General features: G+C 40.0%; 1 protein-coding gene across 1 annotated transcript in view; it reads left to right on the forward strand.

Moving 5' to 3' along the window:
• The first annotated feature begins 2,762 nt into the window (after positions 1 to 2,762).
• The window catches only part of map3k5 (mitogen-activated protein kinase kinase kinase 5), an 85,131-nt gene continuing 61,560 nt past the window's right edge, over positions 2,763 to 26,333 (forward strand). The window contains exons 1-2 of the mRNA XM_006792721.3: positions 2,763 to 3,743; positions 24,799 to 24,938. Coding sequence (XP_006792784.2) covers positions 3,308 to 3,743; positions 24,799 to 24,938 — 576 coding nt within the window. The 5' untranslated portion in view covers positions 2,763 to 3,307. The remainder of the gene's footprint in view (positions 3,744 to 24,798; positions 24,939 to 26,333) is intronic.

Below are 26,333 nucleotides of genomic sequence, written 5' to 3' on the forward strand. Positions count from 1 at the left end.
ATTTTGGATAACTAAATAACTTGAGTACTTTGACTTTGATCTCTCTACATTTCAATGAATCTTCCTGGTTAAATAAAGGCAATAAAGGTGAGACAGGGTATAAAATCAGCTGTCTAAAATGTTGTTTAATGGTAAGTTAGTCATCATCCTTTTTACACACTATATAATACATGATTGAAGATTACAGGCAATATGGAAAAAGCAATTACCTTCACCAGTGTGAGCTAAAAATTGTTTATGAATGTGTAATAATTAGTTTTAATTCTTTCATATGATAGGAGACATTTAGCATAGTGGCACATTACGGTAGCTCTGTGTTGAAGATAGCAATAATTTCTGTAGGACCTATGTATAACTGCTGGGTATCAAGTCCTTTTCCAGAATGGACTTGTTAATTTCAGCTTAGTTGTCATTGTTTAGAAAAAAGCATACGTAGTTTTTCTTTTGCAGTGTTTTGTTGCTATTCTATTTTTTATTAATGAGATAAAGGCTGACATCTATCTGCAAGCGTTTGTTTTATGTTTTATTAGACGACATGTACTTAAAGTTATCAGTGAAGTATGTAGCTTTATGTGAATTCATTGGTAGGAGAGGGAAGAGGTATACGAACAAGAACTAATTCAATAAAAAATACATTTTCACTGCATTCAATTGTGTGTAATTTGCCTCAGTGATGTAACCTCGACATTCATTCCATTTGATTCCAGTGTGACTGAGAGACGCGGTGATGGATAAATGGCTGGTGTGACCTGTAATTCGCCCCCAGCTAAACGATGAAGAGCAGACAGATGTGTTTAAAGAAATCACACAGCCCTGTGGATGTGTTTGGTTTGGCAGCATTGTCACTAAAACCCTGCTGAGTGAAACTTCAACCACGGTCAATGTGAGACATCTAGTGGCAGAAAAGGAAAAGTACACTTTTTTGTTTTGTTTTTGTTTTGTTTTTTTTGTTTACCGTCATTTAAACAGACTCTTCCCTGAAGACTAACAATGTAATGTAACCTGTTTGCCCTGAGCAGCAGAGAGCTCGGTGCCTTTTCTGGCGGTATTTAATTAGTCACAGCAGCTCTAAAAGTTATAATAGCAGAATTTGTATTGTTTTAAATGCAGAAATGTTGGCGTCATTTGACAGTCAAAGTGTGTAATTGTAAAACTACAATTACTGTTCCTTCCTGGACTTTTTTTTCCTGTCATTTATGCTGTGCTAAAGCTACAACAGCCTATAGGCAAAACAAGAGCACAATGGCAAAAAAAAAGGATTCACTGCGGCTCTTTCCCATTATCTTCTTTTACTTTTGGTAACAGCACTGAATATTTCCACTGGGAGCCTTTTTCATGTCTGCCTTCACTCCTCTAATAATATCATTGTCACGGTGCTACATTAGCCCCTTCTCCAGTGATAAAATGTTCAAATAAAAATCATTAAAGCTCAGTGATTTAGGACTCGTCTCACCTTGAAATAGCCCTGCAGGAAATTCATGTCTTCAAATAAAGTGAAGACGAATTTCGCCCAAGATAAGTATGCTCTTTCCTTTTTTAAAAGCAATGGCTATGTTTTGTGTATTTGTTAACCCTTTGTCACATACGTATAAATACTGTATGTTCATATTTGTTCCTCATGTTCTTACAAACAAGTTTTGTTTGGGGTCATCATTGATTTCAGCATCTTATTCAACTTCTTTCAGCTGCTGCCTTCAGGAGTTACCACAGTTATCATCTCCCTCCATTTCACTCTATCACTACCAACCCTTTCGTGTCACACCAACCCTCCATCCAAGGTATTTAAAATCATCCTCCTTCACCTTACCTCACATCTTGACTGCTACACTTGTCTCCCTCTCATTCACACACATGTAATCTGTCTTGCTTCTTCTGATTTTCATTCCTCTTCTCTTTAAAACATACCTCCAACTCTCTAGGATCTCTTCCACCTACTTCTTACAGGTTATAAGACATAATAGTCCACAGAGACTCCTGCTTACTTCATCTGTCAACATAACATAAGTCTTTATTGACTAATTAACTACTGACAAAATAATGCACTTTCTCTTTCTAGAAGTCATAAATATCTGCTATATATTTGTTAATAAAGAATAAAAATATTTTATGGCACAAGTATAAAATGCAGGCAATTCATATGTATTCACATGTACTGTAATATCAAGTGCTTACCACAAGAGGGCCTCCTTGAAACATAAATGGATGACACTTCCACGTCTGAACAGCAGACCACCCACCCGGATAGTTTCATTGTAAACTAATTCAATCACTACTAATAATAGTCACTTCTAGCGTTTGTCCAGAGGAATTACAAAGTCACATGGTCATGTGCTCAGACTTTTACCTGTTTCACAGCCACTTTTTCACCGTGGGGCTAATCTTCTGCGGGTCAGAAGATTAATGTGCAAAACCGATGCAATTAGTTTGCAGGATTATGAAATACTTCCAACTCACAGCTCCGACAAAAACAATGTAGTCATTACGGAGATTGGTGTCCTAAATTGGTGTTTTTGTTCTAGATTGCGATCTCTAATTCCCCATTTTCATCATTTTCGGGAAAAGTTGATAAATAAATCACCTATTCATTTTTACCTTCGCTCCAGATGACTCACAGAGACGTTTGGGTGGTTGTGTTTGTTTTTTGTTTTTCGAAGGGACTCCTCCCTTTCTGAAGCACACAACTCCACATATGGTCATCGTGTCCCCGCCCCACTAACCCAGGCTCCGAGTATCGTCTCTCCGCCCAGAGCGTGAGTCTGGCCTCGAAGATAACAGTGGAAACTGGGCAGGGTCTGTCTACACATGAAGGCACCTTGACTGCGTGCGCGGTGTGCTTTCTCTTTTCAGCGCTGAGAAGCCGTTGCGCTGATCGGAGGATTTAAAGTGAGCTTAAGTTGGACTCGGTGTGACATTTGTGGATCCCGTGGGCGTTGCTGCACTAACAGTGGCTGTGTTGCTCAACTTTGAGAAGTATGTGAATTTGTTGCGACGGCTGAGACGGAATGCGCGGATTTGGTGGCTTTTCCTCCTGTGTTTTCTCTTCGGATATCGTCGTGACTTCGGTCCGCCTGCAGCCCCTATTCGCGTGTTTTGTAAGCGTGCAATCAACGGCAGTCATGCAGCATGATGTGGAGCTGCACCTCTGCTCCTAACAGACTGTTTACCTGTGTAGAAGGAGTAGAGTTGCACGTCGTGCCTTTGCAGAAGCTCCATGGGTAACCGCCGTGCGTAACGCTGGCTCTCCATGGAGGACTGGTGGAGAAGCCACTCATCGAAATCCCCACTTTAAAAAGACACTTGAAGAAAGATGAATCAAGACCAGGACGGGATCTCTTTAGCGGTACCTTCCTTTGGTGCTGGCCCCGGCAGAGAGAACCTCAGCGGGGAAAATACAAGCGTCAACAGCAGTGGTGTTGGTGGTGTTGGTGGTGCCGGTGGAATCCCCGCAGCCGGGACTTTTTGGCATGATTCCGGGGCTGGAGGTGGGGGACTTAGCCCGATCTCCGGGAGCTGCCCCTTGGACACCGGAGGGTTGCTGTCCACCGGAAAGTCTTGCAAAAGCAGGCCGGTGACAGTAGCCTATGTGGTGAACGGAGAGGCCAGCCAACAGAATAATCATGAGAGCATGGCCCTGCAGTGTCTGAAGGACTCTTGCGATTCTGTGGGCAGCAAGCTAGAGACAGTGAACTTTGGTAAACTGGATTTCGGGGAGACCGCCGTGCTGGACAGGTTCTACAACGCAGGTGAGTCAAGTGAAGAAAGGCTTATAAATCTTTCCACATCCACCCACAACAAGCTTCCCGAACCGCCCTCAGCAAGTGATAAGACAAACATTTTATAAAAGTGATTATTACGAGACCTCCTAGATGAGGTCATTTTTAGCCTTAACGGCAGCCTGTTAGGATTTTAGATCAATTCTCTAAATTGATTTTTAGGCTTAATCTTTGCTCTCCATTATAATGATTAAGCCACAGTGGACCTCACTAAAGCTCAGTGACCCAGGAATGCCATTTAATTCATGAAAGAGTAGCACAAGAACCTCTCCCCTAAATTCCTTTCATGGGCTCGAAAATCACGTTTACTGCATCACCTCTGTTGTTGGAAACTATGCCTGCAGGACAGGTTGCTCTGGACTCCCTAAATACATCCCATTGCTCTGCATGTCATGGCTTGATGTTGCTTCCTTTAGATCACAGTGGCATGTATACTTAAATGAACAAAGCTGGAACTCATTGAACAATAATTGCTGAGAAGTTGTATCATTTGCTCCACTAATGTGGGGATTATTGCTAGAGTTCCCCCTCCTATGGCTAGTTTCCCCTCTTCCATTGTGGGGTTCGGCATTGTGCTTCAGTGTCACAGTTTGAGCCACAAGCCTGGTCTTTCCACTGGAATCTGCTAACAGAGAAGCAAACTTGAATCCCTTGATAGAAAGCACTTTCCATCTCTAATTCATGTTGTATATGTAGCAGTTGGCTCTAAATACTACTGGAAAGGTTTGGTTAAGTCATTAAAAACTCAACTATAATGCACTTGGCTGATCTCTCTGTTTGAGAGCCAGAAACAGCAGCCAGTGTTTGCATTTCATTAAGATTGTATCAGTACATGTTCAGCAGATATTGTAAATATAAAACAGTGTGACACGTCAAAGCCTTTCAAACAGTGGCATCTCTGCAAATGATGCTAATTTTGTTTTGGGTTTTTCTTTTTTTTTGTCTTTGAGGAGGATTACTGTCAAACTCTGGTAGCCTAAGGACACAATCATTGCTTGACTCGTTATTAATATAGTAAAAAGATTTTACCTGACAGGAGCTATAAAAAGATCAACATATATAAAAGTCAATATGCAGTATGCAGGTTTTTTTCCTTATTATAAAAGACCTAGAAAATTCCTAAAAAATATCAGTTTTATTAATGGTAATTGTATCAGTGTTAACAGTAACAAAACTAAGATTAAGTCACTGGGTAAAAAACTATATATATTTTTTTAAAACAAAAGCATAAATTCTAAGGTCACAGTGGTTAGCAGTCACTAATTAAAGGTCCATCTATTTTCTTAACCACTCATCCAGCTAAGCTCACAGGGAGCTGGAGCCAATCCCGGCTGACATTTGGCGAGAGGCGGGTAACTGGCCAGGTCACAATTCCACTCCCATTTGTACTTAAATCCACACCTATGACCAGTTCAGACCCAACAAGTTCCCAACCAGTTCAACCCAACAATAATATGTTTGCACTGTAGAAGGACACGCCAAGCTAAGGGAGAGTGTGTTAAACAATGCGCTACCCAGCCGCCTCACAAATCTTAGCAACAACTGTCAAAAAGTAATGAAAATCAGGACACAAGGTCAGCAACCCCACCAAGGTGCTTATGAACATATTATAATTGTGCAAAATTTAGAGTTAAAATGTAACAAATTCTTAATACTATGCAAAAAGTAGCATAGAAAAAGTATATGTAATAACATTTTTATCCAACTATAGCAATGTAGTGATTATAAACTGATTATAAATAGAGCTGAATTAACCATATTTAGTTGCAGTAACAGCACTTATATTGCCAACATCAGAGCCTACTAGTGAAGGCAGACAGGTGTATTGTTTGTTCCATGCTCGACATGCTTCTTGCTTCTCATATTATTGGCTGTACAAACACATCATGTTCCCAGTGTTTTGTTTGGTCTTTTTCCTCTGAGCTACCGTGGAATTTTCTCATAATACACAGGGGAGGGTTGTGGCATTTTCCCAGACACACATTGCTATATCTGTTCACTCACACACCACTTCTTCATTATCCTCCTGCAGATGAAAGACCGGAAACAAAAAACTTGAGTGAGCTTGTTGGTTTCTGTCATTTGTCTGCTTCTGATACAATGAAAAGCTGTTCCTGACTGTCCTTACATGTCCTCCCCGCATGATGCTGTGGACAAAGAGGGTATTTGGCTGAAAGATGGCAGAGCCTGATTGTGAAACCCTCAGGACATGAAACACAGGAAGTGTAGATGCAAAAGTTTGGCAACAGTGATAGCTAACCGTATCTTATCACTGGGAATTTTGGTCACTACAGCCCAGTTATTCATGGAGTCAGAATTCAGATTTGAAGTCAGATTTGTGTTGCTGTGCCTATCTTACTCACACCACTGATTACATGATATTAACCAACATAAGTGGGGGGAGGAAAAAAAAAACATGAGTAAGATGTGAATAGATTACATATGTACCTATCAGTGTTTTCAAAATTCAGATACTTACTGTATGTGTGGAATTTGTCACAAAACTATACAAGATTATAGTGGTCCTTGTTCTGCTCTACATACGCAGTAAATTTCACAGCAGATCTCCAAAGCAGAGCAAGGCCATTTGCAGTGCAAGAGAATGGAGTTGGAGTGCATCCAACTGTGTGACAGAAGCCTCTCTGGAGAAGCAACTAATTAATATTGAGTTCAACCTGGCCAGCGAGCCAGTCTGTAGGTAAAACACAGGAGGGAAGGGCCAAGGTTGGTTTGCCAGCAGTGATCAGACTTTTAAAATAATAGAGAGCACGTTGTCGGCTAGTAAACTGATCATAGATTACGTTGTTTTCTCAGTTGGGTACAAAAATAAACATAAAAAAATTCCAAAAACACATGTGAAATCTTACAAACTAACATCTGTGTAGAAAACGCTGAATTACATTTTCAGTAAATCATTTGTATTATGTGTCATATTTCTTTATAAGATGTCAATTTTGAGCCAAGTGTGAAATTAAGCAGCGAATGTCATTTAATCCAAAATAAAAAAAAATACAGCATGTTAGCAGATAATTGGGCACAAGTAACTAATAATTACAGAAAGGATAAAATCAGAGAAGTAAAATGTGAAGCAAAAATTCATACTTCATCATCCTGCTGATTTTGATATACACACAACAAGCTCCAGCCGATCCAGGAGAGAAGGACAACCGCTGCCCAAGCGAAAACCTGTAGTGATCCCGTATGTGTCAGGAGTATCGGAACAGTTGAGACGCATTTTTTCGAAACACCACGTCTATGTGGCTTTTAAACCCCAAAACACGCTGCGCCAAAAATTGGTCCACCCCAAGGATCGGGTCCCCCGACACAAACAGAGTAACATAGTGTATGCTGTTAAGTGCCAGGAGGATTGCCAGGATTTATACATCGGGGAAACCAAACAACCTCTGGCGAAGCGGATGGCACAACACAGAAGAGCTACCTCGTCAGGCCAGGACTCTGCAGTCTATTTACACCTACAGGCTAGTGGACACTCTTTCAAGGATGAGGATGCACACATCCTGGACAGGGAAGAACGCTGGTTTGAGCGTGGAGTCAAGGAGGCCATTTACGTGAAAAGGGAAAGACCATCTCTGAATCGAGGAGGGGGCCTAAGGGTACATCTTTCGCCATCTTACAATGCTGTGATTGCAGCCATTCCCCAACTCTCTGTGAATGGTACTCATGGCCATTGATCAGTGGGCTTTGATCAGTGGGTTTTGGTCAGTGGTTGTTGATCAATGGTCATGAGAATTTGCATAATTATGATTAAGGAACTGACCTCACAGCCCATTGTTCCTTCAGTGGGCTGGTTTCAGTCATTATGCAAATGTACTGTTTATAAGATTGGGGAATCCTGCAGTCAGCTGAGACTGAAGAAGTCACTTGGATGAGTGACGAAACGTTTCTCCCAGAATACGCTACGTCCAGATGAACAGAATCAACTTTTGGAGATTTATTTTCCTGGATGATTGAGAATGCATCAAGACAACTTTTATTATTATAACTATCGCAAAAAAGAAGCAGGTATGCCCTAACTGCCATGTTTCTCATCCCACTGCCTCTCCTGAGTAGCTATGCTGTAGATGGGTGGATATGAGTTTTCAGTTGAATGGTCTCAGAATTTAGACCATTAATTCTATCCAAACAAATGTGCACATTTCTGTCAGCTAATTGAGGCTGTTGAAAATTGAATAACTTATAACTTATATAACAGTCTTTATCGACTGTATCTTTTTTATGTTTTCTCAGTTCCCGGTTGTTGTTTTTAAATATATGCTTTCCCTTAGCCCATGAGGTAATCTTCATCTGTCCTTTTGACAGGATGTGGTATATCAGACTTCAGGGAATGTGTTTCCTTTATTTATTTATTTTTTGTGATTAGCCTGATTCTCAGCCCCCAGTCTGGAGTACCAGCCTCAGTGATTTCCCATCTTATACTTGAGATACAAAGTCATCAGGATTCAGTGTTTGAGTTGTTTCTCTCTTGATATCTTTGGCAGAGGCTGAAGTGAAAGAAGCTTTAGCTAAGGACTCTGAGGCTGCTCACCCTGAGACAAGAGTTTTCTGTTTCAGAAGGTAGTTCAACTTAAACTCTGAGTCAGTCAACTGGGTGACAAACTCTAAGAATGCCACTTGCTCGCTGGTAGGTTTTCTTCTGTTTCTCTCTGACTCTTCCTCTCGTACCGGAACCATCTGCTGATACTCCGATTCATTTCTTCATAAAGTCGCTATCAAAGCTCAGAGTGAAGCAAATTATTCAACAGGAGTTTCCATTTTTACAAACACTGAAACGTCGGTTAGATGTTTCTTCACCATTCTATGCAAACTACACGCCTGCTTTTATAATCAATAAGTACAGAGACAGCGATCATATTGCAGATTAATTATGAGAATCCTGTAGCACTTATAGTCTCCATGTTTCTGACTCATTTGCTGTGTTGTAATCAGTCACACTGATGGAAAAATGACTGTCAAAGTTGGACCTTGGCGGTGATGTGAATATCTGCGTAAAGTTGAGGCTGAAATGACTAAAACAAAACTAAATGTATTTTAAAGTTACTTTTTAAATGCTGGCTTCAGACGTTCTGACTGTGAGTAAAATCGTTTCAGATTCAGTCATTAAATTATGTCAAACAACAAATTCAAAATCTGAACTTGGACATGTCTTCTACTGAAAATCGCCTAAATCAGTCTCACAAACAGATCAAACCAAAAATATCTGTAAAAGATCAGCAAACATTCTTGATTTAAAATCTTTCAACCTTCTAAAACAATGCTAAAATATCTTAAATTCATGAGACCAGAGTCTCATAAACATTATTATTATTAAAAGCTGAGACATTCCTTATAACGTGTTTGTTAAGATTTATCGGTAAGTCATTCATTAAAAAATGTGAATTTGTAATATTAGGCTGCCAGGAACTGAGTAAAACACCTCTGCCACATCTATAAGAGAGGCATTATCTATGAGTGATGGCTCATATTAGATCAAATTAGAAATGGTTAAATTGGGGAACATTAAAGCAGAGGTTTTCTGTAAATCTCATTAAGCATTTTTATCCAGTAATGGCAGAAATAATGAAATTCTTTATGAGAAATCAGGTTTAAACTTCCCTGAATTACTGAGAAAATGCAGTGGCCGTAGACTGCTGCGAAAACAGTTTTTATTTAATAAAGACTGGCTTGCGGGTGGATCGTCTATTGCTGTCTGGGTAACAAATATCACATGTCCATCACTAAACTGTGCCTCTGTTTCTCCATATCTCCAGTTTCAGTCACATACCTTTTCTGTGTGTCAAATTACACCTGAATTATTAGATTTAATAATTAAATGACAAAATGAAGATTTCAGTTTCATCCAATAAAAAAAATCAAATTGAGTAAAGGACTATCACAGACAATATAAATAAATTCATAGTATCTGAGCTTCACGGATGATGGCTTTCTTTCTCTACTCACGCACATGCTAAACTCTGATCATCTGTTTTGGAATCAGAAACTCGGTTTATGTTTGAGCAGCGACTGCTTGGCAGCAGTACGACAACTTGATGCGTCCTGTTTCGAAACACTTTTTACAGTGTTGAAAGTGCAGCAGTTAATACTGTAGTATTTGCCAGGGATCAAATGGCGCACCTGTTTGTGTGTTTGTGTGTTGGGTCATAGCTGTGGTATGCAGAGCTTTATCCCTCTTGTTGATCATTACACTAAACCACTGTGTCATTTATAGGGTGCACATTGAATTTGTGAACAATTCCTGAGCACTTTAAAAGCTGCTCTACCTGAACCTGAGTGTTTGCTTACCACTCCATTACACACACACACACACACACTCAGCCAACGCAGATCTAGCTCACAAATTGTTTTCATGCTGCCCAGTTTACAATGTAGTAGTATTGAGAACAGGAGTATATAATGGAGCACCAAGGTGAATGAGGTTGAAAAAGAACAGAAAGTACCTTAGCATCTACAAATTATAGACTTTCTGTAGACATAAGGTAGACATAACCACATTTGGATGAGAAGGTGGAATACTAAGTTATACAGTTAACATGAGGTAGTATTGTTAGCATTCATAAACTGTGTAACTCTTTCTTCCTTTTCTGTTGGCTGCTCCATTTAGGGGTCACCACAACAAATCGCCGGCCTCCATTTCACCCTGTCTGTCACACCAACTCTCTGCATGTCCTCCTTCAGTCCATCCATGAATATTCTCTGTGGTCTTCTTCTTTTCCTCTTGCCTGGCAGCTCCATTTCCAACATCCTTTGTCCAGTATATCCACTATCCAACCGCTCTCTAACTTTGTCCCTCTGATGGACTCATTTCTAATCTTGTCCATCCCGGTCACTCCCAATGAAAATCCTAACATCTACTTGCAAATTAGTCCAAGTTAAAAAAAAAAATTCTGCCATAACATAAAGAAGACATAATTTGTCAGACATATCCATTACAATGCTCCAAAATGCATCAATGCCACAAACATGGTCAAATCAGACTTGCCCCTAATAATGCAAACTTTAAGTAAAATTCAAACACAGATGTATGTGTGGCAATTTTACAAAAGGTTTGAAATACCCTTATCTTTGCTCTTATTCTTTCTTTAAAGTCTGTGGAGATGGACTCAGCAACAGTGCTGACTGTGCTATCTTCACCGTCTCTAACTGACACACCTTCACGCAGCATGATTGGATACAGTCTCACACTCCATCCCCTCACTAGCAGCTGAAGTAACTGACCATCACAGCACTTTTTGAGGAATTTCAAGAGGCCATTAAAGTTCCTTTTTCAACAAGACTGAAGTGAACGTGGACGGCGCACACGTTAATGTTCAACATTTAACTGTCAGCAATTGCCCCGATAGCCATACTAGCTGTCTCATATTATTAAGGGAGTAGCAAGCAGGTATGGTTTTGGTAGAGCAGGATAACATCATCATGTGTGTCTGCAAAGTCATATTGAAGCTGAGAAAAGTCTAGCATAAAAATATGGAGCCAAGATACCAGTTGCATGCCAGCCAAGCAGGTCCAGTGATAGCTGACGAGAAGCAGAAAACTGCAGTTGATAGATGTGGCAATCCCAGCAGGAGGAAACATCAGAAAGAGGGAGCATGATAAAACAGAGTGGAGGTAGCAGGAGCTGAAGGATCAGCAGGAGCAGATGTGGAAGGTGGTCCCGGTGGTAGTAGCAGCATTAGGAGCTGTAACTCTGGAACAGTGGCTCCAGCAGATTCCAGGCACTAAAAACAGCGAAGTTACTGCACAGAACCCTCAAACCCTCGGGCCTCTGCTACACAAACACAAACAATTTCTTTCTTACAGTTATGTTATTGTAAGAACTGCAAACAGTTTTGTTGCTGATATTGTTTGTATTATTGTAAATGTCTCGTGGTGTCGAAACCAATCCTCCTCCTAGTCTCAAACCAGGAAGCTTTAACATAGTAGGCAAATGTAAACACCACTGTATAGCAAATCCTCAATCTTGAGAGGCTATCTTTGATTTGTTCTGTTAAAAGTTAACATTTATTATAGTTATTGATTAATCGTTTAAATGTCAGTACACATTAGCAGAAGTGAACAACAAGCAGCGAACAACGAGCTGACCTGGTCTCATGACAGTGTTGTTCAGCAGTGTAAAGTCACAAAATAGGAAATGCTACTACTGTAACTATTAAGCAAGCAAACTGTAGTCTGAAAAAGTGGACGGAAATGGAGCACAGATGCAATCCTTGCACAATGGGGTGACGTCCAGCTTTGTCCAGTGTCAACACTGCCGGGCGCCAGCAGACACTGTCTCTTATCCAGCACAAGAATGTACACTCAAGATTCCTGACTGTGAATCCGCACTGCCCTGAAATCCCATCAGCTGGCCCTGTGCTAAGTTGTTTATCTTCCCTTCTGTTTACGCTAGTGGTTGGCTGGATTTCAGAGGTTAGGCGGCACAAGGTTAGGAGGAATTAGCCTAGGGGCCATTTGCTGGCATCTGGGGAGGACTGCCTTCACCTCTGTGGGAGATTCCAGGCAGAAGTGCAAATGCTTTTTAACAAGTTTTTTTCTTTTCTTTTCAAGGAAGGAAGGAAAGGCTAGTTCAAAATCAAAAGCAGCTTCTTCTTTACATGCATGACAATGACTATACCCCACATCCTTCTATGCAGTATTTTCAGCTGGAATAAGCGTAAGTGCTGTATAAAATCCTGCTTATATCTCAGAAGTGATCGCCAGAAATAGGACAGGAGGCGGAGAAGCCGAATATCAAAGCTCCCATTTGGATTCATCAGGGTTCATTTGAGGTGAAATGCAGCAGGAGTGGGTAGGGTTGTCTTTAGAAACCAATGGTGCGTGACAGGGAACTCACTCTTATCAGTTTGAGTATCATGATAAGGCAGTGAACAGCCCTAAGAGCTATGAGAATACTCTGGTTGTATTTTTCATTTATTTGATTTTTGGGGGTGGGTTTGATACCAGTTCTCTGCCGCGTGGTTTCTTTTCTCTAGTAGAACAGCTGTTATTACATTATTGTTATTTTTTTTCCTGCTAGAAAACCTTTGGCAGCATGCAATAAGTTCACAATACAGAGTCTAATAATAACGCTGTAACCAGGCTCCGGCGGAGGTGTGTTTTACTCATCTGTCTTTGCAGTTGCTTTTCTCACATGCAGTATGCAGCTTTTGTCTGGTTTGTTTTGATTCTGCATACGCACCGCAAAGGTCACAGCATGTATGCAAAACTGCATGGGTGTTTTTGCGTAAAAGAAAATAGTTTTTGTTGACAGCTTAAAAAAAAAACAAAAAAAAAACAATTGTTTCATTGTGTGCATATATTAGAGTCAAGAGGTGTTTCTGTAAAGACAACAGTAAAGTTTTTTTAATTTCCATATTTCGTTTGAATTTCATATCTAGTCTAGCTCGAGAATGCCACCCACATCTTACAAGCAAATTACTTGAAGTATATTTTAATATCATTTTCTTATTATTTTATGTTATGCAGTGTAATTTTTATCTGTCCATGTGAAGGCTGGTGAAGGTAACCACTGCCCACAAACAAAAAAGATGTATCCCGAACTTGTAGTGCAGTGTTTTCTTTTGGTTTTTTCGTAGTTAGACAGTCATGTTTTTGAATGATGGAGCGAGATTGTGAGTCCCTGGGAATTTTATTAGGTACACTTTGCTAGTACTGCTTTGAGCCCCTTTTTGCCCTCAGAGATGCCTTCACTTTTTTTGTGGCATAGATTCAGCAAGGTGCTAGAATCAAATATTTGGGTCACTCACATGTTCAAACACATGCTGGAGGTGCTCTAATAGACTGAGATCTGGTGACTGTGGGATAAGAAGTTGCCACAGAAGATGGATACGATGCTCGGTTGGTGCAAATGGGCCCAAAGTGCGCCCCACACCATTACAGGAAACTGCCTTGAATCAACCAACTGTTGATACAAAACAAGATGGATCTGTGCTTTTTTTTTTTGTTATTTACACCTGATTCTGACCCTAACATCTGAATGGTGTAGCAGAAATACTGACTCCTCAGATCAGATATTCTGCTCCAATTTTGTTGAACTCATGCAAATTGTAGCCTCCGTTTTCTGTGCTGTGCATTCAAAGATGCTCTTCTTCAGACTTTTGTCGTAACAAGTCGTTATATGAGTTTCTGTTGCCTTCCTGTCAGCTTATATAAGTCTGGCTGTTCTCCTCTGACCTCTGGCACCAACAAGTCATTTTTACTTTGAGAACCGACGCTCAGCCCATTACCATTCAACAGTCACTGCAAAGCCACAGCTGAACATGATTAATCACTACTGAAGGCTTAGTTGCGATGACCTGTAGCTGGCTAAACCTTAACACTGGTCTTGGGTAAACAAACACTGGAAACCACATTGCACATCCACGATCAATATCTAAACACAACTGAAACCAACACTAATGAATGTTACTACTTCCAATAAGTCTTAAGGGGTTTCCACACAGGCAGCAATTAGCAGTGAAGTGACTACCAGACACCGTAGAAAGTAAATAACATTCAGCAACTTCATGCAACAACAGGCGAAGTGGGCAGCTGCTGGGTTAAATTAGTCTTTTTTCTTTTTTAATTGTATAAAGGCATTGTGCATGAATATTTGCATAAAATAATAGTGGCCCATGTGAAATTAGACAAAGTATCTCAGTATGCACCAAAAAGCTTTTAAAGATTCCTTCCAGTCCTTCAAAACCAGTACAGGTGATGTCATACCCCTGTTATCTCCAGTTTAAAAAAGGAAAAAAGGCAGGAAACCTTAACATTTTCAAGAATGTGTCTAAAAATACCAAGAAATCATGTCAGGAAATGTTTATCAGTCGTGCTGGTGTCTGATGTTTCTGCTGTTTCAGATGGAAAATTTCTTATCTAGTTCACTTTTCCAGGTCTTCAGGTGTATTTATACACTAATTTCTGCCTGGTGCCGTTTTATTTCCATGCAACAATCTGCAAACAACCACAACTGTTCCTCAGTCCTGTCACGCGAAGCAAGTGAGATAAAGTGGAATTGTTTACCAGACAATAACATGATTCTGTTTCACTGAACAACAGCAAGGAAGTACATCAAGTAGGCATGTCGGGACAGCTTGCACTGCAGCACGGGTTTCTCCCAGCGTGCTTGTCAGCGGTAGATGAATTCACATTCTGTTCTCAGCTGTTTTCCCCTTCGGGGGCCATTGCACTGCGGTTTGTAAAATATCTCAGTGAGTGAAAAGGCAACAAAGTGGAGCAAAGGTAAAGAGGAGCAGACTGCCAGGAGAGCCGTGCGACTGGCAGGCGGGTCTCATTTCCTGCATCATGATTTTTTTTTTCCTGGGTTGTTTCTTTCAAGCACATGGGTCTAAAAATAAAGGGAACATTAATCTCTCACTGCTAGGTGGGGCGTCAAATGACTGAATATCCATTCATATGTCCCATATTCTCCTGTGGGAGAAGAAATGTATTTGTAAACAGAAAAGCTTAGCCGAAAGACTTGAATGGTTTTTTTCACCAGTATTAGGGGTTTATTTTGAGGGGAAAAGGCATGCATCAAGATGTTTGATTGATGTATCTCCTGCAAGAATAAACAAAAGAATTTAAAAAAAACCTGTAAAAATGTTATTCCATCTAAGTAATGGAGACTCCCTAAGGGACTAACTTGCACTGCCTTGTTACTACCTGGAATTGTGCATCACTTTTAAAGCAGATTTTTTACGCCTACACTTCAACTCTGAAATCTCTCGATTACTCAGCAAAGATGCGTGTAAGACCACTAACCAGCGCAGTCAGATAAGAGCTGGTTGATAGCTTTCTTTTCTTCAAACTCTTTTTAATGTCTAATTACACCCATATGAGTGTAGTGCAAGTAATCACATGAATTCAGTGGGTGTGCTGAACCCTCCACCACACCCAACAGACTACTTACAATAGTGAGAATGATGGCTATCTGTTGTATATGAGAAACAAATTACTACAGGATTCAACAACTTGTGGAGTTCATATGTGAAAACTTCATTTTCACATATAAACGCAGCAAATTTTTTAAAATTTTTATTTTAGTGCTTCATACAGGAAAACTAAAAAGCTAAAAAGTTGTTTGTAAGTTCCTATAATGGATCCATTTCACTTATTTGAAGCTATGCTCTTATATGGAAATAGATCAGCTTTGCATCATTAACAATCCATTCATTTGTCATTCCTTGCATCCACTGTCTCCTGTAAGTCCAGCCTCCTTTTAGGCCAACTGTCTTCTGATTGGCTACCTTAGTATGGTTATGTATGAGATAACCATACTAAGGTATCCAAACGAAAAAGGAGATCCTGGGTGTGTAATACATAAAATAAGAAAATCGTGAAAGGTTTCTTTTAATGTCAATATAAATTTTATATGTTATGAGATTCATAAGCAACAAGGGTGGCCAAAGTGCTTTACAAAACCATAGATCAGTTAAATAAATACAATAAAATAAAACAGGAAAAACAAACAAATACGATAAATTTGACTTAAAACAAAAAGACACCAAAACAAGAAAACCTATTCAAACTTAAACTAAATTCAATAAGTTATTATTTTTATCTGTTTCATCAACTCAAGCCAAGTTTTCAGTTTATAACACGCCAATGTGATCCCCTGTTTATTTGATCTGTAGCACAGAACACCCCTCTGGAGCTTTTTGTCTCTGTCAGCGTCAGTTATGTTTATATAGCGCATTTCATTGCATGTAAACTCAATGTGCTTAGCATAAAAGATAAAACACACTGTGTAGCTCAATGGTGCCTTTAGGCAATAGACAGATCAAAATAAAAGTTCCTTTTTTTATACTGCGTTTAGGTGTGGCAGCTCAGAACGGCTACAGTATAAACACTTGTGGTCTGAGAACACGGTTAACTGCAGTAACTTGTTGAGCAGTACATTTTGTATGACACCAAATAAACAAGTCTGAAGTTTTTAATCCTGTTTGTTAGCTAAACAGCTAAACATCGTTTGAAACACCAGAGGTAAACATCACACTGGCCCTGCATGCAAGAGCACCACAAGCATCCTCTGCTGTTCCTGGAAAGTTGGCAGACTGTTTGGACTTTATGCTCTCGAAGGTTCCTTTTCAAGGGAGGGGGATATTTCCAGAGCAGCATGGAGATGGTATTTCTAAGCATCTGCCTGTCCTCTGTGTAGGATGGGCTTCAGGGTAAAACTCCAGCTGCACTTTGCTCCACTAATACGAGTCTGTTTACCTCGTTTTCCATTAGACATACAGGGGAAAAAAACTCAACTACTATACACACTGATGGCTTCGGTTCACTAACATCACTCAAAGCAGTTTTCCTCACAGTCGCTATGGTTACAACTTCTTATATGTAGCTGTTATGTAATAGATGGTAACGAAGCGTTATTCACTGTGCCAGCGCTATTACTATCTCTCTTGGTAGAGTCAAACTTGCCGTTGGTCCGTGAGTGACCGAGGCGTAAACCGCTACAGTAATCGCATTTCTTCAATCATGACAGGTCAACAGCATTTTCATAAATATGGAATATTATCAGGTCAAAGTAAGGTCGCATACCAACACATGCAAACACTGTATCCTCCTCTTTCCCAGCTAGATGACATAGGATGCATAAAATGTAATGGAACAATTGTGGTGAACTGAAATCACTCTTGCATTGCAACTTACTAAAGTTTCCAATGTGCCAGTACAAACTTATACAGCACCTTTGGGATTAGATAGATACCAATATTCACATTTATTCACCTTTAATTTGATTTATAGGTCAATATCTTTAATGATTATTAACGATATCCTTAATTTTTGGGCAGATTTCTGGGCAGCAATTTGTTTTCTAATGATGTACACATTTTTTTTGAAGTGGCTACAGAGATTCAGTAGTTATCAATAGTAAATATTTAAAGCTCTGAAACGCAGTGGGAGGTTCAGATAATGATTTGGAAAGATTATTCAAGAAGAATGGGTCAGACTTTGCACACAGCTGTCCTGGGATCTGATGTAGTTCACCCATCACCTTCTGACAGCTGATGTGAACTGCAATCCAGCTTTAATATAAATTTAAAAAGTGTTTTAGTCCTTGTAAATCAGCACTTGAAATGTAAAATTTTTCCTTCTAGAAAGCCACCAGTACTTGTTTGATGTATTTAGATTTAATGTTTTAGTTTTACATGATGTATCTGTAGCTGCCTTGATAAATCATTAATTATTTAATCTATATATCTATACACAGAGCTCACTTTATTAAGTTTTGGCTTTGAGCACAGCAGCCCTATCCACCTAATCTTCACACCTTAAGTTTGTAAGGGGCAAATCTATCAGAAGAACGTTAGCTTAGAGGGAGGGCTTGTAGGGAATCATGCAAATCTGTTCTTGTAAGAGTCCAAAATAAAATTATGTAGCTGGGAGTGAGCAAAACAGGTCCCCTTAATCTACAGCTGTAGGGATGTATAGCATAGCTGAAACATAATCTCTCAGTATTGTTTATAGCTTATGATTTTAGGCTGGTGGTAGCAATTGTTTCTTTTTTTCCACAACGTGCTCTCATTAAAATAGATTTCTCTATGTCCAATCATGTGCTCTCTAGTAGAGACAAGAGACGCTGCTTTGTTGAAATGATCCAGATCCATGTGAAAATGCTCCAGAGCTTTTTAGATCGTAATATTTTAGATGGAGCTGATCCCCCAGCTCCTCTTCAGAAAGAGCATGTGGAGCTGGTGGAGGATCTCTGGAGAGTGCTGGGAAGGATCCATAAAGAGAAGCCAACAGACACCAGAACAATCTCCAGTAAATTCGAAGCCCTCCACTCCGAACTGCTCACCTGGGGCCCGATGAACCTACAGCGCCAGGCCGAGTGCTGCTGAGAGTCAAACACTGTGAGAGAGTATGTTCAGAGTATTGAATTATTTTCCCTCCTCTGCTTTGAGCAGTAGGCGAGGGAATCAATTTACTTTTGGTCCACACTGGCAGGTCCAACTGTAGGAGGTGTAGCAGGATTATCAGGGCATCAGTATGAATGTTTTACTCTTCATTTCTTTTTTACATTTTTTTCTGCATGTCTTATCTCTCACTGATGTAGACAGATTTCAGTTTACTGGTGATACCAGGTGATTGTAAAACACCAGATGCGGTGAAAAGGTGCCACTGTATGCGAAAAGGGTGACGAGGAGTCTCAAGTACCTCCTCTGCAGGCTTCACGAAGCCTTCTGTCAACACTATGCTGGCAGGTCTGCTGTTGTATTGGCATGCATTTCTCTCTGCTGTTGCATTGGTAAGCAATCATGGCATCTGAACACGCTTCACAAACATTCAGAGCCTGTGCTATTGAACTGCAGCCGCTGTGTTTATCATATTTTTCGTACCTTTTGAAATTAGGAATCATTGTCCTTAATGTGGTTTAAAAAGCTTACTATGAACCTGCGAGCTGAAACACTTCCAATGTGCGTGAATTGGAATGTGGAACTTCTTTTGTTTTTAATATTTTTAATATTTATAAGGATTATAAGTCCCTGCACTGTTGTTGCAATGGGTCTGTGACTTTGGGTCTGACTTTCCAACTTTCCTGTGAGGGCAGATTACCATTGTTCTCTGTTTCCTTGTGTAATGTCATCCACAATATCCACAATTACAAAATGTACCACACTAGCCAAAATGCTTTTAACACTGCAATTTAAAAGCTACTTGAAAGTATTTGTGCTGTCATTGCTTTTTAGTAATTGCATCATTAACTGTACTGGGAAACTGATGAAACCAAGCCTTCCTTGGAACCAGCAAGAATTAAAAGAGGAAGTAAGCTAGCTGTTCATGAAAGGGAAGAGTTGCTCATTTCTATCATCCTTCCGCCAATCTTCTTCTGCTTATCCAGTTCAGTTTCGCCGAAGGGGCGGGAACTGTGCTAGCTGTTAGGATTTGAGGCAGGATACATCCTAGACAGGTTGCCAGTCTGCCACAAGGCTGATAAAGACAACCATCACTCTTACTTTCACACCTATGGCCAATTTAGAATTGCTAATTAAGCCGACCCCAATGTATGTCTTGGGCTGGGAGAAAGTCAGAGTATCCAAAGAGAACCCATGCAAACACAGGGAGAGTATGCAAACTTCAAAGGCTTTAGCTGGTGGATTTGAATCTTCTTGCTGTGATGTAACAATGGTAACCACCCCACCACCCTGCTGCCCTAACTTCTATTAAAAATATACATTCTGTCTTCCACCATAGCAAGAAGATTCTACCACAGTGAACAGACTGAAGGTTTATTTATTATTTATCTATTTATCGCTTTTCAAGAGCAAAATTCACAAAGTGCTTTACAATACAGAATAAGATGCAATCACATAGTCAGGTTTTTTTCACTCAAGCTTTGTTTATGTAAGCCATGCCATGCTTTTAAGACTATTGAGCTTTTTCTATACAAACTTTGCTTATATTAAGCTTTTTAAATTGTTGTCAAAGTTCAGAAGATTATTAGGATTTAAAGAGGTGACTGTGCTGTTAAAATGCATTCCTGTAAGACCAACAAATGTAGAGAGATATTGTGATAAAAAAGGAAAGTTAACGCTTACAGGCAGTTTAAACATGGGATATTGCAGCTGTTGCATACTTTACTTTGCTATTCTGGCTTGTTGTGCACCTCCCAGGTTTTATGACCTGTCACATGCAGCATGACCTGCAGGGCTAGAGATCTCAAGAAGTACCTCTGTGAAGCATCAAAGCTGCAGAGCAAGAATTACCAGATAGTACTGAGGGAGATTGCTTTAAAAGAAGTGAGTTCCCCAAGAAAACCTCTGCGATCCCTTTGTTTTATCTTTTACCTTCTTCTACTCTTCTTCAATCCAGTGAAGTGTTTTGTTTTTGGGGTCTGAGAAATGACACTTACTGTGTTGAAGAAGACGGCAGTGAGTGAGGTAGACCTCAAGTTCCAATATAAATGGTCATGGCGCTGCGTTGACATGACAGTGAGCAAGCAGTAATCAATCCCCAACCATTTACAGGATAGTCAGCGATTGTGTGGTGTGCCTGTGGTGACTGTTACCATCCACTGTGTTCACCCCAGATCAAAATTTAGCCCAAGAATACTCCTGAACACATCCCTGCTGCGATGTTGCACGTTATCAGTATTGAATCGGTTACCAACTGAACACAAAAAATAATGTTTGCATGAGTAGACAGATTTAACCGCTCAAGCAGGACACAAGCAAACAGTTGCTTTCATTTTTGGAATTTAAAATCAGAGGGTAGTTTGTAACCGCCATTGCAGCTTCTAAGTAAAACCTAGAGTGCGTTCTTTATTATTAGACTGAAATAAGCACTGACAACATCATATGCTGCTAGTCAAGTGTTATAAATACAAAACATTTACGAGAATTGATTGCTCTTCCTGACTCTGTGGGCACAACAAGACTCACTTTAGCCTGTTTTCTTTTTCCATCATATGCGAACGCCATATGCTGTTAGTCATCACCTTTTAGCCCTTCTGTGTAGCAAACAGCAAACATGTTTTTTGTTCAGACCCATTTCTGTGAAACAGGTGAAATTTCCAAGCAGCGCAAAGCAAAATTATCCCACCCAAGTCACTGCTGCTTCATATTTCTGTGAGTTATATTATACTATTGCATTTTTATGGCCTGTTTGCATTAAGATCTCGTTCAGATGTAATATTGATGGGAGCCTGCTGCAGGTGGAAAAACAAGACAAGCTTATGTTTTATTCAGCAGACAACCTGTGCCGTCTGGATGTTGACACTCAGCGGCACCTTGTATGCATAGTCAAGAGGAGAAGAATCTAAACAGCCGTTTATCATGTATATGCCCAGGATTGTTTGGGATTGTGTAAAAATCAGCCGTAGTGAGCAACCTATTTGTCTTGCTAACAATGAGTAAATCCAATAGACCAATATTTAATTATGTCTGAATGTTCTGAATGCTATGTGTGATAGTCGCATGAGTGCATCAGGGATGCAGAACTGACAACTGGCTGTTAATCTTAGCTAGGATTAAAGTGTACCTTCCCCGTCTGCCTCGCAAGTTAGAGAGCGAAACATGAGTTTCATTTAATCAGCGAGCAGCATCCCGATGTGAAGACGCTGCTCATCCAGAGAACAAAACCCTCTTGAAATTCCACATCGCTGCACAGAAGCCACAGAGCTTAAAATGCTGTCCTACGCCTACTCTGATGGGATGAAAATATGAGGCTTTTTTTTTTCCTGGTGTGAACGAAGGGTTTAATGATGAGAACCTTTGAGGCCAACAAGTACCTGCTTCCTGGTTGAATTTGCATGTTCTGATGATGAGTGCGAGGAGCTGCATGGCCCTGATGAAACCCCTTCAGTGCTGCAATCGGCCAATCTCTGATAGGCTTCTCTCCCAAGTGTCATGTTGGCTGCTTGATGTTTAACTGCACATTCAAATTATGAGCCTTCACTTGCTTGCTTTGAGTAATTTGCTTTGATAGATTGGGTTGTGTCAGTGGCTTTGATTGCACGCAATGCATTTGTAGAGCTCCTTCAGCTTAACAAGCTCCATTTTCTTGTGCCATTCAGAAAACATGATGGATTTATGCTGCCCTTCTTGGCCCAGGACGCTATCGCTGTATCTCAGGAGTTTTACTTCCTGGTGAAAATAAAGCTTAAAGAGAAATCATGTTGCATTTAAAAATGTTAATGCAAGAAGCTGCGATAAGAGCTTAGTTAGCTGCCAGTTATAGGTGTTACATCTTAAAAGTTGCCACTTCTCTGCACATTAGCAACACTAGCTTTCATTCGGAGCCTTGTATCTGATCACCTGACTAATCTAAGTTTTCACTCTCTTTTTGCCTGTTTGTCTGCTAAGCTGTCTTCTATGTTCACTGGCTTTTTGTAGCTCGAGCATATTATGATTATATGAGTTTTTGTGATAAAACAGCTGATGAGATCATTAAAAAAATATTAAAATCATTGCTGGCAGTAAAAAATAAAATGCTGTGAATCACAGTTAGTTTGTAGATTGTATGCAGATTTCTGCACATCAACACATATCAACAGATTCTGGTGGAAAGACTTTTGGTATTTGAAACTTTCTGGTTTCTACTTGTAGACCACTCATAGTGTGAGCTGTATTAACCAATCCTTTTTTAAACAGGCTTTAGTTGCATGTCTAAAATAAGGACTGGATTTGCTGAAACTCAATCAGGCGATGATTTGTAAACGATCACTGTCAGACAGAACAGGAAGTCTCAGTACGGGTGTCGGCTGGCTATACGAGCACCAAAATTGGCTGTTGCCTTTGTAATCGTTTAATTGTTCTCAGCTTTTTAACATAGTGGAGACAAAATCTTTCAAAGCATATGTATGATTTATTTTTTTTTAATTTATAGTAATGTCACCAGGCTGAAAATATTTGCTTTTAAAGAAAAGGTCAAGGCCGAGTCATCATTTCTGTGATATCATTTCAGATTGTAGTCTATTCCTAAACTGTAGACTTAAAAGGAGAGCAGTCGTCTCTACAGTTATATGGTACCTTGACTAACTGGTATCTTTCAAAAACCAGTGGAAGCATTAATAATAGCACTAATCTTTGATGTGTCATCCACTTGTCATGCTTCCTCTTCCACAACTGAGCCACCCATAATCTGACAGCATCTTGAGCTGAATGACTGAATGTGTTTGTGATTTCCTCCAGTAGTGGTCCATTAGCTTGAGCACCAGTTTGAAAATCGAATTCAGGGTCGTGATGCTGGGGGGGACTATCCCAGCTTTTGAACAGACCCATTAGAGGTAAAAGATTTGATCATCAGAGTCGCACAATATCTGCTCTTCAGCTCCCTGTAATGTTTTCGTTGACACAAAAGTGTTGGAGAGTTGGAGTTGATGAAAAACCAGGGTGCAGCTTTATCTCCGTAGCTCTGAGCTCTTTTGTCATAACTGGAGCATAGCCATCGGGCTGATTTGCTTTTGTTGTTATCCGTTGCTCAGGGCGACCTTGGAAACAACGTGTAGTACCACCCTGCCTCGTGTGTGGGTCTGCAAACACCATCATGTTTATTCCAAATCCTGATGACTGTGTTTAATGTTGCATGCCCACCATAACTGACAGCGTCATACAAAGATTTGTTCACTGCAGGGGCCGACCAGTGAGTGAGGGCTTTGGTGAAAGTCCAGTGCTTACAGTTGCATAACAGCACAGCCTGTTGCACAGGACATCAACCTTAGGAACTCTTTACTAGATGACCTGCTTGCTTGAGTGGAAATATTTGCTTGACCTGTTGACCCAGATAGTATGGCTGAGTCCTACTGCAGATGGTGCATTATTGATTATTGAGTGTACTGGACAAAAAAGGAGTAAAGCTACCTTCATCTCATGATATCTTTTTTTCAGCTTCAGATAACTTAACACTGACATGCAAATCGGTAGCTGATAACAGCATGAATAACAGCCGTGCCGATCACTAATAACCACTGAACTGTATCCATGTCTCTCGCGGAGCAACAGCAGACAAAGTTGGTGTTAAAGATCCCCAATGGGCAGTTTAGTTGTAGGCAAATAACATTTTAATGAGATTTATTCAGATAAGGGTCAATATTGGGGGTGGCGGGTGGATTTAGGACTGATGGCTTGAATGGCTTTGATCAATTATCAGACAATGAGTTTTCAATCAGTTGATTAATGAGTTGAAATTGCGACATTAGGCTACCAAACTGGTCGTGAAATTCTAATAAACATTGTTAAAATCTGTTTCACAAAGAAAATAAAAAAAAGGTTGGGGTTAAGGCATTTCTAAAAAGGTAAAGGAATGGATGGATGGGACCACATATTTGTAGCCAGATTCCAAAATGTGGTGAAAAACAGAAGAGGGAGGCTGTTACAGCAGTGAATTAACATCCTTGGTTGGGTAATGGATGTAAAAGATATTTCTGCCTGTACTATGCAACTGCATTATTAGAGCTTATGATATTCTAAGAATGGTGTGTATTCACTTGTACTTGCAGAACCCAAAGAAAGCTAGTCGCGACTGTTGTGCTCCACTCCTGAACCGCACTATAACACGTACACCTGTCTTTTATCATCAGACATAGCTGTGGTGGAGATGACAGATGCCTTCCGCCAGCCTTCGCTCTTCTACCACCTGGGAGTGAGAGAAAGCTTCAGCATGGCCAACAACATCATCTTGTACTGCGACACTAACTCTGATGCTCTCCAGTCTCTGCAGGTAAGCCGCCATCATGAACAGAAGCCAATATATGCTGATATATTTGTGCCCCAGAGTAGCTCTGGCTTATTTGTTAAAAAACACTCTCAGCACAGGCAGCATCACAGCTGAAAATCTAAAATTTTTATATCCTAAAAGTTAATTTCAACAATCCTTCCAAAAATCCAGTTAGCGGCCTTCTCGTTCGGTTGTTTTGAGAAATGAGATCGTGCCCTCAAACACCGTGTTGGTCTGAGTGTAGGATTTTATTCAAGGGTAGAAAATTTTGGGTAACTTTTCCAATTTTATAATAAAAAACTTGCATTTTTTATTTATTTTTAAAAAGATTACTTATTTAACATTGACATTGTTAATGCAGAAAGACAGTGAGAAAGACAGGGGCAACACAAGGTGCCCAACTATCCTGCAGAATGAAGCATAGGTCCAACCAAGACATGGCGCTCATGCCAGTGACCGTTAATAGGGTGTAAACACTAATGTTGTCCCTACAGTTAGCTCTGCTGCTAATTACCTCCAACAAGGAGGTTATGTTTTCAGTAGCATTTGTGTGAGTGCATGCTTGTGAGCGTGCTCAAGAAGTTTGGAATGAATTCTATTAGAACTTTGTAGGGGTGTAGAGAGGGGTCACGTTAACAACAAAATTTGGCTTACATCCACCAAGGTCTTCAAGGTCAACCTAATGATTTATTGCTCTAAAATTAAAAAGACTTTATAACTTTGGAAACTATGATACTTACAAGTGTGGTGGGTATTGTGGACACATCACAAATTGCTGAAGATGTAGATGTGTATTACTCTGGTCATCGTGCAAAACGTTCATACTGCTTAAAGTCCATTTACAAAGAACAAAGAAATAAAAAAAATGAATGTATACAATATACTGTACAATTTCCATACAAAATGCCCAAAGAACGAGCTGGCCTGGAGGAGGTTTGCACTCTTGAACTGCTTCTAGTTATAAACTTGAAGTTAATGGAACCAAGTGTTGATTAAAATTGCTCACAAAATGTTTATGATTTTTAGAAAGCCACATTGCTGCTGAGATTTAGAGATTTATTTTTTAATATTTTTTTGGGCGCCAGAAAGCAACAGCAAATTCCTCAGCAACAATTTAGATAATTAAATACACTGGAAGTTTTACACTGGAAAGCACTTGCAGGTAACAATAAAGTGCATACTACTCAATCCCTACTAGCAATATGTATTGACCAAAGCTGTGTTTATTTACCATAAATGTCAGACTACTTCAGCATGCAACAATGGTGTGAGTCTTGTAGTGCAGACAAAGGCATGGTTCAAACCGTCTGAGGCCCACGCACAACACATTTTAAAATCGCCTGCTGTAGGCAACTTGCAGCAGAAGAACACTGACGCTTTTCTTTTAGTTAGTCTAGT

This window comes from Neolamprologus brichardi, chromosome 15 (assembly GCF_056152115.1).
Source record: "Neolamprologus brichardi isolate AB-2024 chromosome 15, ASM5615211v1, whole genome shotgun sequence".
In the NCBI taxonomy this organism is placed as follows: domain Eukaryota; kingdom Metazoa; phylum Chordata; class Actinopteri; order Cichliformes; family Cichlidae; genus Neolamprologus; species Neolamprologus brichardi.